The 12,675-nt window shown below is 46.7% G+C and overlaps 5 protein-coding genes across 5 annotated transcripts in view; 3 read left to right on the plus strand and 2 right to left on the minus strand.

Moving 5' to 3' along the window:
• Nucleotides 1-553, plus strand: part of PpBr36_09532 (uncharacterized protein) — a gene marked incomplete at both ends in the record, with an annotated part of 1,350 nt that extends 797 nt beyond the window's left edge. The window contains one exon of the mRNA XM_029896653.1: nt 24-553. Coding sequence (XP_029744782.1) covers nt 24-553 — 530 coding nt within the window. The remainder of the gene's footprint in view (nt 1-23) is intronic.
• Nucleotides 554-6,000: 5,447 nt separating this feature from the next.
• On the minus strand, nt 6,001-6,312 carry PpBr36_09533 (uncharacterized protein; the record flags this gene model as incomplete). Its single annotated transcript, XM_029896654.1, has 1 exon — nt 6,001-6,312. One exon carries the CDS (start codon nt 6,310-6,312, stop codon nt 6,001-6,003), a length of 312 nt encoding a protein of 103 aa, XP_029744890.1.
• Nucleotides 6,313-8,100: 1,788 nt separating this feature from the next.
• PpBr36_09534 (uncharacterized protein) lies at nt 8,101-8,952 on the plus strand (the record flags this gene model as incomplete). The annotated part of the gene is made up of 1 exon (XM_029896655.1): nt 8,101-8,952. One exon carries the CDS (start codon nt 8,101-8,103, stop codon nt 8,950-8,952), a length of 852 nt encoding a protein of 283 aa, XP_029744887.1.
• A 1,817-nt stretch (nt 8,953-10,769) lies between these two features.
• PpBr36_09535 (uncharacterized protein) lies at nt 10,770-11,757 on the plus strand (the record flags this gene model as incomplete). The annotated part of the gene is made up of 3 exons (XM_029896656.1): nt 10,770-10,953; nt 11,158-11,605; nt 11,649-11,757. 3 exons carry the CDS (start codon nt 10,770-10,772, stop codon nt 11,755-11,757), a joined length of 741 nt encoding a protein of 246 aa, XP_029744778.1.
• Nucleotides 11,758-11,976: 219 nt separating this feature from the next.
• Nucleotides 11,977-12,657, minus strand: PpBr36_09536 (uncharacterized protein; the record flags this gene model as incomplete). The annotated part of the gene is made up of 1 exon (XM_029896657.1): nt 11,977-12,657. The coding sequence occupies one exon, from the start codon at nt 12,655-12,657 to the stop codon at nt 11,977-11,979; it is 681 nt and encodes a 226-aa protein (XP_029744779.1).
• Between the last annotated feature and the right edge of the window lie 18 nt (nt 12,658-12,675).

Here is a 12,675-nt window from a genome sequence, read left to right on the forward strand (position 1 = left end):
GTTGCTGACACAAAACCAACCAGACACACTCTGGGCATCCGGCTACGAGATCTACGACAAAATCTCAGCCCCCTACCAAAAGTTCCTCGAAACGCTCTCCGTCACCTTCGCCCAGACGCGCTTTAACCAGATCGCCGACGCCAACGGCTTTAGCCTGTACTCGCAGGCGCGCGGCGCGCCCGAGAACGTCGGTACCAACCTGCGCGCCGTCCACCCGCTGGTGCGGACCAACCCCGTGACCGGCTGGAAGAGCATCTTCCCCGTGGGCGGGCACGTCAAGCACGTCAACGGCCTGACGGACGAGGAGAGCGACGCGCTGCTCCGGTGGTTCCTGGACCTCGTCTACCGCAACCACGACCTGCAGACCCGGCTCAGGTGGAAGAACAAGAACGACATTGCCATTTGGGACAACCGGAGCGTGTTCCACACCGCCACGTTCGACCTCGAGGGCCAGGGGCCGAGGTTTGGGAATCGGGTTGTCGGGCTCGGCGAGAGGCCGTATCTTGACCCGAATAGCAGGTCGAGGAGGGAGGCGTTGGCCGAGGGGAACTAGCGGGTTTGTCTTTTTATGACATCTTGCAGATATCGACATTTTCTATGACCTTGATTTATGAGGGAATAGCTGCATGTTTTTTTTTTTTTTTCCTTTTCTTTTTTTCACGAGAATATTTATCCGAATAGTCTTCTGTCATTGGTTGAGACTACTGTTTTCTGTCTATACTATTTTCCCCCACAAGCCGACGTACAAAACAACCGCAAAACTTCCTGGATCAACTCGATCGTGCTTAAAAGTTGATAGGAATCCGAGGCAAACATGTGACAACCCATATCTGCACAACATTCGAGCAAGTGAGGGCGGCTAGTTTGATTCCACCACTCTTACCGTTACTCTGTTCACATTCAGCATATTTTGAAAAGAAGAACTTGAGAACAACAGGGAGATATAAAAAAAAGTACATTAACATGAATGTACACCATCAGGAGTACACCCTCCCTTTCTAAATTCTTTTCGACGAACTACTTTGATGGCGATTCCCAGAGATGAAAGAGGAAAAAAAAAAGACAAAACAAGTGCACTTTGTGTCCGGATTCCATAGCTATCGAAGCTAGTGACAATTCCACTCGGCAACTTGGACGTCATGGTCTGGGAGGCGGAGTTGTCTCGGGCGCTTGACCACCTCGGCAATGCACAAATTACCTAGGCCCTAGGGCATGGGTGCAGTAGAAGTAACCCTATATGTACCGCTCTGAACCATATTTATTCACATTCCCCCCCATGTGCATTGAATGTAACGTTGGGCTCCACATCTCCGACCCCCCTAAAGTCCGGCCCCTAAAAATATCTACTCAGCCACGTCAACCCTTTGTTTTATTTTATAAATATCTAGACGAATTTTTCACTTTAGAACTTGCATTTTGAAGATTCTTGCTCCAAACTTTCCAATGAAACAGTACACTGAAAATCAGCTTCTTGCTGCCATTTCTGACATAAGAAATGGCAAATCAGTTCACAAAACCTCGCAAAAATGGGGTATTCCTCGGAGTACCCTTCACGATCGTTTAAAGGGGGCCCAGTCAATTCAACAAGCGAAAAGATTTTGTCAAAGGCTTTCACAGGAGCAGGAGACCTATTTGGCAGATTGGGTACTTGCGCAGGCCGCGTTAGGCCTTCCGCCAACGCATCAAGAACTACGCTATTTTGCGGAACGAATTCTTCAGGCCGCCGGAGAAAGAAAAAGCCTTGGGAAACATTGGGTTAGCCGTTTTATAGCCCGATATCCAATTTTGAAAACCCAAAGGCCCCGGCGAATAGAAAATGCCCGGGTTAATGGGGCTACAACCGAGGTAATTAAATCTTGGTGGTCCTATTTGAAAAATCCCGTTATCGATACTATAAAACCGGCCAACCGTTGGAATATGGACGAAACAGGTATAATGGAAGGCAAAGGATCTAATGGCCTGGTGTTAGGGCGTAATAAAATCCGGCCATTACAGCGAAAAGAGCCTGGAACGCGGGGTTGGACGAGCATAATCGAATGTGTATCAGCTACGGGGGCTGTTATACCTCCCCTCGTTATATTTAAGGGGAAAAACGTACAGCAACAATGGTTTCCAGCTGATTTAAGTCCTTTCGATACCTGGCAATTTCATGCAACAGAAAACGGGTGGACAAATAATGAAACAGGTATCGAATGGTTAAAAAAGGTGTTTATTCCAAATACCCAACCTTTAACTCCTGAAAAGCGTTTATTAGTTCTCGACGGCCACGGATCACACGTCAGCGACGAGTTTATGCTTGTTTGCCTCCAAAATAATATTCAGCTTTTATATTTACCTCCTCATTCGTCGCACGTTCTTCAACCGTTGGATTTATCGGTTTTTGGGCCGTTAAAGGAAGCTTATCGACGTCACCTGGGATTTGTAAACCAGTTTTGCTGTTCAACGGTTGTTGGGAAACGAAACTTTCTACTTTGCTATCGAAAAGCCAGATCAAAAGCATTTATAGCAAAAACCATTCAATCTGGTTGGCGTACGACGGGGTTATGGCCGGTGAACTTGGCAAAACCACTTTTAAACCCGTTTTTATTAGAAAATAGCAACGCCAACGTCGAAAAAGGTAGAAATAACGGCTTCCAAAGGGATAAAACACCGGAAAGCCCAAACCAAAAAATTAACGACCAATCTTTACTTATTTGGAAAACCCCTAAAACGACCCGAGATATTCGACTTCAACTACAGGAAATTTCCCGGTCCGAAAAAAGTAACGCCACTTCACGGCTTTTGTTTGCAAAAGTCCAAAAAAGCTTCGAAACCAAGGATATCTTATTGGCTGAAGCTCAGCAAAAAATCAGTTTGTTAAAAGCAAAATTGGAGGCGGTACGGCCGGTCAAAAGGAAAAGGGTAATTCCGGATCCCAACGAGCTTTTGGTCAGCAAAAAAAACGTTTATGAAGCACAGGAAAATAATAGGGACTGTTTAGAGGATTTGAACGATGGAGAAGAGGTTAGCGAACCGGGAGAGCCTGACAATGATTGTATTATTGTGCGTTGATAGGTTTACATTTAAATCGGTTTATAAAAGGGGTATTTCGTCGTTACATTTTTCAAGGGGGCCGGACTTTAGGGGGGTCGGAGATGTGGAGCCCAACGTTAGTGCAAAGCTATTTGAGATAATCAGTGACCCGTTGTTTACTTCAAGCTTGTTGAGTGACTCACATTCCTCCATTTCTTGGTATCGAGGTAATTCTTGTCGCAATAAACCTTCCCATTGTTGGTAGTTGTAATTGACTTAGCTTTCTGACAGACCGTTCTGGTGTAATCGTTGCTATGTGCACCGGCATAAATGCAGCTATTTAAGTCAGTCAAAATTGCAAATATACCTAGTGAAATTCAACATACTAGCAATTCGCCTGTGCTCCAGCAATGGCGCTAGCAAGGACAAATAGTGAAAACTTCATATTGAAATATTGCAAAGATATATAATAGAAAGCTAAATGGAAGGGTTCAAGGTTTCTGTAAAAATGCAAGTTTTGGTACGTAAATAAGTGATTGCTAGTGAACCCAGAGAATTATTCAAGTGGTTCTTAAATGATAATAAGACCGCGGCCCAATCAACGGTTTAATCAAATTTAACTAGGCAAATTCTGGAACCCCATCAAGCCCATAAATAAGTCTATCGGAATAGCCGATTATGCTACATGTCTTGCATTACTCGCCGTCAACCAAGTATATATAATACAGGAACGCTAGAACCTTTTGGGCCCGGAAAGCCCACGAACCCGCGGCTTTTTTTTTTTTTTTTTTTGTTTTGTTGTTGTGGGCTTTGTATTTGTCAAATCAAAATACAAATGAAATTGTATGCCCCACAAGGGACAAGCAAGCCTCGCGCCATAAATTTTGGGTCTAGTCTAGTTATTTGAACACAAGGAACGAATAAATCAACGCTAAGTGGACACCTGTACAGCCTCTGTCAAAACATAAACGCAACGATCGCAAAATCACACAAAAAGTCGCCATTTTCACGAAGCCATAGCTTTTCCAAGTTAGGAGTCGCGAATTCGTGCTTTGCAAGTTGAATAAAAAATCTATTAAATAAATATATATTAGAGTTTTAATGTAATTGCCGGTAAATTGTATAACTGGTAAAACTCTGAAATAACATGCGAACATTTAAAATCACTGCATCCCCTATATACCCCCTGTAACCCAGTGTAACGGCATTTCTATTCATTTTAATTTTTTTATATTTATATTTCCAATTACAATTAACAGTAAAATTTGTTAATATTAACATGTAATTAATAATAGGGTTAAAGCGTTATATTAAACAGTTTTTTCTTTTCTTTTTTGGGATCAGTTCAAATTAATTTAATTACTTGCTGTTAAAAACCGCGAGTTTTGGTGTGATTTTGCGGTCGTTGCGTTATTTTTGGACAGGTGCTTTACAGGTATCCACTTGGTGTTGATTTATTCGTTCCAAGTGTTGAAATAATTACACGCCAAGCTTTTGGTAGATTTTGGCTCGTGGGCCCGCCGCGGTGGGTTTTGGCATGCCTTGATTAAAATGACCATTGTAATGAATGCACCCCGGTTGGAAGAGGCGATCAAATGCAAACAAGCCGAAAAATGCTGTGGCATAACCGTACCTTGAACGGTTATGCCGCATTCATCTCCTTTTGTTTACCAAGCGCATTCACAATACAGAAGACGGCCCGGGGGCTTTTAATGGCTACGTATGCATCTTGGAAAATCGCTACGGAAATACTCGATTCATGGATGTGATACTGAACGGTTTTGTCTGTCGGTCTGCTGTTAAAGTTTTTTATTTGTTTTCTTTTATTAACAAAAAAAAAATGAATCGAATAAAATAAGCAAGGCTCAAGGTACAGCAGTCAGTAATGGTGGGTTACCATGGTCCATGGATGCAGCTAGTAACTACGATGTAGGTACCCGAAAATACGAGGGTAAGGGATAAGCATGCGGTAATGCACATCTTTGAAGTAAATTAGCTGCTACAAGTATTTTCGTCGAAACTGGCTTTTCATCCCCCGGAATACCACTACCCAAAAGAGGCTTTGGTGCAGTTGCATCTTTAAACTCTTCATTTAGCATCATTCCGGAAAGGAGCAAAAGTGGCCCGGAATACTCATCTTTACGGTTTTTGAGATGGAAGAGCTCCATAACGTTGAAGATTGCCCACAACAAGTCGCTTGACAGGTGGCCTGCCGCAACGAGTTGTTTGGAGAAAAAAAGAGTTTTTGTCCTATGCACAAGATTATAGATGCTAACCCAAAACAACCCTGTGTGAAACTCATTCTCTTTAAAAAGCGAGAACTTGACTGTCACCAAACACGAGACAGCTGGTGCACAGGTCAAGGCGAAACCATGTAAACACAAGAAGGGCCAGTAGCTGAATTGCATTGGCAACAAAAAATGCTGCGATTTTGCCTTTGCTTCGTTCGCGGTAAGGTGGCTGGTGGGCCAAAAGAGGCATATGAAAAAAAAAAAATCTCTACTCTCTTCCAACATTCGGTTTGTTCCGCACTATCCATGCAGAGGCATCATGATCTTCTGTCAGCATCAGTACGTCAAGTTTGATCGACAACCTGGTGCAGCACCCGCGGGATTTGGAGGACCTTCCAGTTAGGTATAGCTCCAATATCGACCCATGTCGTGGAGCGCTCAAACAACATAAGCTTAAACAAGTGCCCGCGGTGTGGGTACCGCTAATTTCAGTTTGCACAAACACCAGGTTCTCGATTTAGTGTGTAAGATAGTTGACACTTTGTTATGTCATTCCACCAAAGGCAATCATCTCAAATCTCCAGTAAAAAAAAAAAAAAAAAAATTTCGTTGTCATGACAAAGGTTTCTCTATAGTGTTGTATTGTAACAAGCAACCAAGCCCTGCTCGAATCGACAAAGAGCCCAGCCCCTCCGTTTCCTCTCCGTTCCGCTTGCCTTGGCGTTTGCCCTCTCTTATTTGTCGCTGTCATTCTTGCTTAGACGCGACATCTTCCAACCGAGTTCAGCTCAAGGGAGTCCGGCGCCTCCTTGGGTTTTATCATGAAGACGTTGCAGTCGACGTCCGCGCCGACCGTAATGGGGAAATTGACAGGGAGAGTGATTGCTTTCGTCTGGCCTTTCCCGACGCATCCACCTCCTATGCTTTTCCCGTTGAAAAACTCGAGAAACTTTTCGTTTACCGAGAAAAGACATCCGTCCTGTTCGCCCGGGGCTGGAGTGGGGGTCGCTGCAGCTTCGCTGCGGGTAACAAACGCCAGCGCGAGAGTGAATACGGTGGTAAACTTCATTGTCGTTTGTTGTATTAGTAGCTGGAACCTTTTGGCCTTGTGTTTCGGACTTTAAGAAGTGATTATGCGCAAGCCAGTGCCGCAATACGAAACCTAAAGATTGGAGAAAGAAAGTAAGGAGAAGGTTTGAGGGGGAAAGTCTTAATTGATCGTGATATATGAGCCAAGCATAAAATGGACGCTTTGGATTGGATGGGTAAAGAGCTTCTTATATCGATTTCCAAGATCACAATAGCAATGCTAACAGAGTCGTTAAAGACAACCTGACATAGCTTAAATCCTCGTGATCAAACCGATAGGTTAATATAGCTTCATACCTTATTCGTCAACATGGCAATTTGACATCTCTGACATGCTAATTTTCAAACTACATGAGACGAAGATCAAACACAATTGATATTAAAACGCATAACAAGGGTACAAACACCTACTGAATACTTTTTCAATTGTCCCACGCTAATAATAAGTCACTCTAACCAACCACGTGCCAGCAATGATTAAATGATGAATGTTAACTCCCAAGGCCCTGTGCCTGTCCATCTAGCTCGCATGTCTTGGGCATGTCACCTGTAAGAACTGCTCAACGGTCAACCCACCAAGTTTCGGAGTGCTTTCACTCTTTTCTAGAAAGGGATATTTGAATTAAGAGCAAAGGTGCCGGGCGTAAAGGACCATGCTCATAGCTCGTTTATGACGAGTGCATGCCCCATTTAGCTTGACTTATTGCGAGCCGCGTCGGCCTATTGAACCTTTGTTCCATAGACACATTCCCCTAGTTCGACAACCATTTTGTGGAGTGGTTTGCTCTCCAGCTCCGCCATAGTCACTCTCGAAGTTGGATTACATTTAAAAAGGGCCATGTGTCCCACACCAGTATGGTGTATAACACAAAAAGCACGAACTGGTTGAAGCCATTCCTGAGCAATGCAGCTTTCGTCGTTGCCGGCGGAGGCGGCGCAAAGAAAATAGTTTTGCTGCACCAGAGCGAGGTTCCTTTGTTCAAAGTCAAAGTAGGGCTGGGGCCATGCGCAGTTTTTAGTCAAGACTCAAGGCGCTATTATGGCCTTGATGGTTTTCGAAGTTGAGCAGATTTATAGCGCGAGCATGCTCCTTTTTGATAGAGTCTGATTTGCGCCCTGGAGCTTAGCCACTGTGACTCGGCCGACGGATAGGAACAGTGATGGCCGGCCCCTGTTGCAATGCACACATCAGGGCTCTGATATGTCGCACCGAACCTTGCGCTCTTTGTATCGTTTAGCAAACCCTTGACCGCAGCTCACCAAAATAACCATTCTCTTGATCTTTCCAGGATTTTTGTCGGTGCTTTGATGTTATCTTGCCTACTCGTGGACTCCAAGACTTGTTTATCAACTTGTTCAGCTTCTCTTTTTTTTTTTTTTTTTTTTTTTTTTTTTTTTTTTTTGTTTTCTTCTTGCCATGTTAAACTCGAGTTCTGCGGGGAACTCAACCGCGAACCGGAAAACTGCATATAGGACAGGGGTTAGATATATGGATTGTACATTCGTAAGATGCCCAGGTCGGTGGTACGATACAAGGACGATCCGAATGTCATGATTGGATTCTGTGCTCATGTTACATACCAAGTGGACTGATGCCCCATCTTTCTTGGGGCCACGGATGAATAGCTCAACCGGAACAGTAAGCCTCGCATTTAGCATCGGCTCGTCGCTTTCAAACCAGAGACAAATAAAATGTGGCTTCCATGCGACTTTCACCCTCACGGCCTAGCCAAATCCATAGACAACACTTTCACAAAAGTACATCGCCATGAGAGGAGGCGCATACTTTGCAGCCAGCAACGGCACCGAGATCTACTACAGCTCCGAGGGCGCCGGGGGAATCCCGATGCTCCTCATCCACGGCTGGACCTGCGACCAAAATGACTGGTCCTTCCAGATCCCCTTCCTCCTTTCCCTGGGCTTTTGGGTTATCGCCATGGACCTCCGCGGCCACGGCCACAGCCTAACCACCGCCAACCTCACCCAATTCGACCCGATAAGCATGGCCAACGACGCCGTCGCCCTGCTCAACCACCTCGGAGTGGACGGGAACAACAGCACCAACAAAGCCATCGTCGCCGGCCACAGCCTGGGCGGCGTCCTCGTCAACGAGCTCGCCCTCCGCCACCCGCACCTGATCCGCGGCATCGTCAGCGTCGATTCGGCCGCCTACATGACGCCCGATACCATGCAACAGATAACACAGGCGTTGCGGGCGGCGGGGCCGGGCGGTGCCGCCGTGGCAGCGACGGACCTTTGGGACGCCGGCGGGCTCCTGCCCAAAGATGCGCCGGTCTGGGTGCGGCCGTGGCAACAGCGGCGGGCGTGGGCCGTCGAGGGCCGCGTCGTGACGGACACGTTTGCGCAACTGGCCGAGCATCTGGGGCCGGGCGGCGTCGAGTATCTGCGGCGGACGCGTGGGACGGAGGGAAGAACCATTCCTAGACTTGTGACGTGTGCTGTCGACGGCAGTGCGGAAATCGAAAGGGAGGCTGGGTTGGATGCTCGCCTTGACCGGGTCGAGGTGGTCCCGGGGGGTCATTTCCACCATGTGCTTTCGCCGGACAGGTTTAATGCTTTGCTGAAGGAGTGGTTTACCGAGAGGGAATGGATCAAATAGGGAACATGGGCAAGTAATGGGGGGGTATGGATGACGGGTCATATACATGGCCGCCTTGCAAGAGCGTCTTCCCCTTCATTGCCGACGCGCTGAAGGAGCTAGGTGGTTTTGGATGGGACCAGATCCAGGGCCTAACCAGCTGCCACGGTAGATATGGGGTCCTTGGCCATCAAAATAAGAAACGACAGACTTGCTCCGATTCTTGCCAATCCGTGCGCTCTCCGGCACGGATATAGGCTCAGGGTCTATTCCGAAGTGCCAATCCACTATAAGCAACTTGAATTGACTGTGCTGTAGGTCTGAGGAGGGACCGGGACCGCTTTTTCACCAAAAACCTATTCAACACTCATATATGACAATTTAAAACGACCCCATCTGTAGCCTTGTTGTCGGTGTTGCATAAATAAAGAAAACACATTACGGACGTCAAATGTGTACTAATAACTTTAAAAGTGTTCATTGTCGTAATCATGATTCTTAAGGCCTTCCAAAACGCGGAAAAGCCCACGGGTTTTTTCAACGGTTTGTTGGGCCCGCGGGTTTGTGGGCTTAGCCCGAGATTGGTAAAAGTGGGTTTTCGTACTGGGGTAAATACGAGGTAAAAATAGTGAAGATCCTTTTGTTAAGTGACATTTACATAACAATTTATTGGTAATTGATCACAATGAGAATAACGCATTATAATGGGAGAAAAAACAATAATTTTTTCGTATAATTGTTTTTAAATGTATTGTATCATTTTTGGATAAAATTAAATACTAAATTTCCACGTGTAAACTTTACACTGTAAAGTAATATTAATTCGCTTAATTTTGTTGAAGGGCTAGCCTCTTAAGACTGGAGTCGATCACGCCCTGGCTTAGCCAGGAAAATCGGAATAAGTTACTCACATTTAATAAACGCAATGTATATAACGGGAACGTATTTTATATAGTTTTTATATCTTTAAAAATCTAATTTTATTAATCTTGGACCCAGAATACGTTATCAAGGCAAGACTCTTACACCGGAAAACGCAATTATTAATGTATTTGTCGTAAAATAATGAATTTGCGAAAAGAATATTAGAAAGAATGGCTCGCAAAGTTAATTCCCGGTCTGTTGAAATATGGAAAAAAAACCATTTCGGGGGTTTCCACCGGAAAAGAAATAACGGCCAACAAATTCCAGAAAGTGGTTTTCAAAAAGAAATTCGTTTACCCGAATAAAACAGTTTTACCAAGTAAGCGCCGTAAAATGAAATTAACTATAGTCGCTGTGAACGCACAGTAAATGTTGGAGAGTAGCTTACAATCTAAAACATAAAATACAAGTTGATTTGTTTAAACAATAAAAATACTAATTTTTTAAAGTTCAAATTTGTCCTTTAATTTATGTAATATATAGACAAGTCTAATACCGTTAAAACGCGCTTTTCTCCCCGTATGCACGTTTATATTCTGGCTTAAGTCCAAAACCTGGTTGGTTTGTCATTAAAGATTTAAGTTAAAAGCGACATAACCACTCCAGGGGCCTTATCATCTTAGGGCCGCCTAGTCTAAAAATTTCTACCTTTTCTAAACATAATCTGGCCTTTGCCCTGGGAGATTGTGCTCGGGAAAACCCCACATACGAACCTCGGGACCATGCTCTGAACTGCCCCGTAATCAATGCCGGACCTTACACCACTGGAAAGCCCTTCCCCAATTCCACTCCCCGACCACAGCAGGGTTTGTCGCGTCACGGGCTCGGGGTCGATGGATAGAGACGACTCGTAGGCCATCCTCGAGGGCAAGATCACGGTGGCCAAGGCGTTGGATCTGACCTTCCCCAGACACATGGACGTCGCCATCACCGGAACCATCAAATTCACCGTGGAGATGGAGGATTGCGAGGCGCCAACTCGTTCGAGTATCTCTTTCAAGGCTTTTGTAGCTTTTGGAAGTGGGGAGGCGAGGATGTCGATATCTTTGGCCATGGCGTCGGGGAAATGGAAGGCAGCGGCCAGGTTTGACACGATAGGTTCGAGACAGACGAGGCCGTGCACCGCCCCGTTCTGCTTGTAACGGACGGGGCTGCATGTTGCGCGGATCTCTGGCCTGCGCATGTTCAACCCGCCTAGCGTATAATCGTATATTTGCGTTTCTCTTTTATTGAACCTTGAGGAGGGTGCTAATCATACAGACAGGCCAAAACCAACCCAGAACGCCACCAGTAACGTCACAGAAGTAGAGGTCAAAAACACAGACGATTGCGTATCCTTCAACCCCAATACGTCCGCGTTCGTGATCCAGCACCTAGCCTGCACGGGTTCGCACGGCATCTCGGTCGGGTCCCTTGGCCGGTGTTTTGGCCAAACCGACGTGGGCGAGGACCTGTACGTTTACAAGACGTCCATGGCCGACGCGTCCGACGGCGCTCGCCTGAGTCGCATCAGGAACGTGACGTACCACGGGTTCCGCAGCCGCAACACCGACAGTGCCATCGCGGTCGACCAGTGCTACGGGCATAAGAATGCAACGCTGTGCCGCGCCCACCCGTCCAGAGTGGAGATGGAGGAAGTCTTGTTCAATGACGTTACCGGAACGACGTCCAAGAGGTTCGATCCGCAGGCTGGTCAGCTTGTCTGTTCGGCTCCTGAGCTAAGTTTGATACATCATCAAGGGCAACTTGTGTTTGTTAGCTTTGTACTCTTAATGCTCAGACTTGTAACAAAGTGGTAGGGAGCCGCTCTGGGTTTGCGAGGGTTTTGATACGTCCCATTTGAGGCTCAAGTGCCAAAAGCGGACAAAATCGGCGACGAGTAGTTATGTGAAGAGGTGCTGAAGATGAAACTTTGCACACTTGACCTCATAAATATTTTTTGTTGTCAACTTTAAACATTTTTTTTTATTCATTATGAAAAGCTGTCCTGGCTTTAAATTACCTCTTCTCAGGTCCATCGTAATAAAAGTCCACGCAGTCTACTAAATGCCTGCGAGGCAATCCTATTTGGCCTTCAGTCCCGATGAACCGCAATCCTCATCTTCCCTCGCGCCTGTTTTGTCAAGACGATGGTGGTGGCATGTCCTCATTTAGAACCTTTTTGATGGCGGGCCTTGCCATCAAGGCCTCGAACCACTTCTCGACGTGCGGGTAGGCGTCAATCTTGTAATAGTCCTTGGCCAGCTTGCCGGCGTGGTACTGCCACGGGACGAAGGCCAGGTCGACGAACGAGTACCTGCGGCCGACCAGCCACCTGTTGCCGTCGGCATCCTCGGGCTGCCATGAGAGGTGCTTCTCGAGCACGCCCGTGACGCGGTTGATCTCCTTTGCGTAGCGCTCGACGGCGCTCGGCACCTTGGGTTCGTGGTGCCGCGAGAACCACACGAACTGGCCAAAGTACGGCCCCTGGCCCGTCGTCTGGAAGAAGAGCCACTGCCGAGCGAGGTGGGATTCCTTGCTGCCTGCCGCGAAGCTGACCTTGTGGTCCTTGTCGTACGTCTCGACCAGGTACTCCAGGATGGCGCCCGACTCCCACAGCGTCAGGTTGGTGTTGGGGTCCTCGATGGCGGGGATGCGGCCGTTGGGGTTGATCAGGGAGATGTACGGCTCCTGCTTGATGACGGCGGGATCGTGCGGGATGCCGGTGTGGGGAAGTCCGAGCTCGTTCAGGAGCATGTACACCTTGGGCGGGTTGGGGCCGAATTTGCCGTGGACCACGATGGGCTTGATGGATGAAGACATCTTTTTTTTTTTTTTTTT

Source organism: Pyricularia pennisetigena (assembly GCF_004337985.1).
Source record: "Pyricularia pennisetigena strain Br36 chromosome 7 map unlocalized Pyricularia_pennisetigena_Br36_Scf_8, whole genome shotgun sequence".
In the NCBI taxonomy this organism is placed as follows: domain Eukaryota; kingdom Fungi; phylum Ascomycota; class Sordariomycetes; order Magnaporthales; family Pyriculariaceae; genus Pyricularia; species Pyricularia pennisetigena.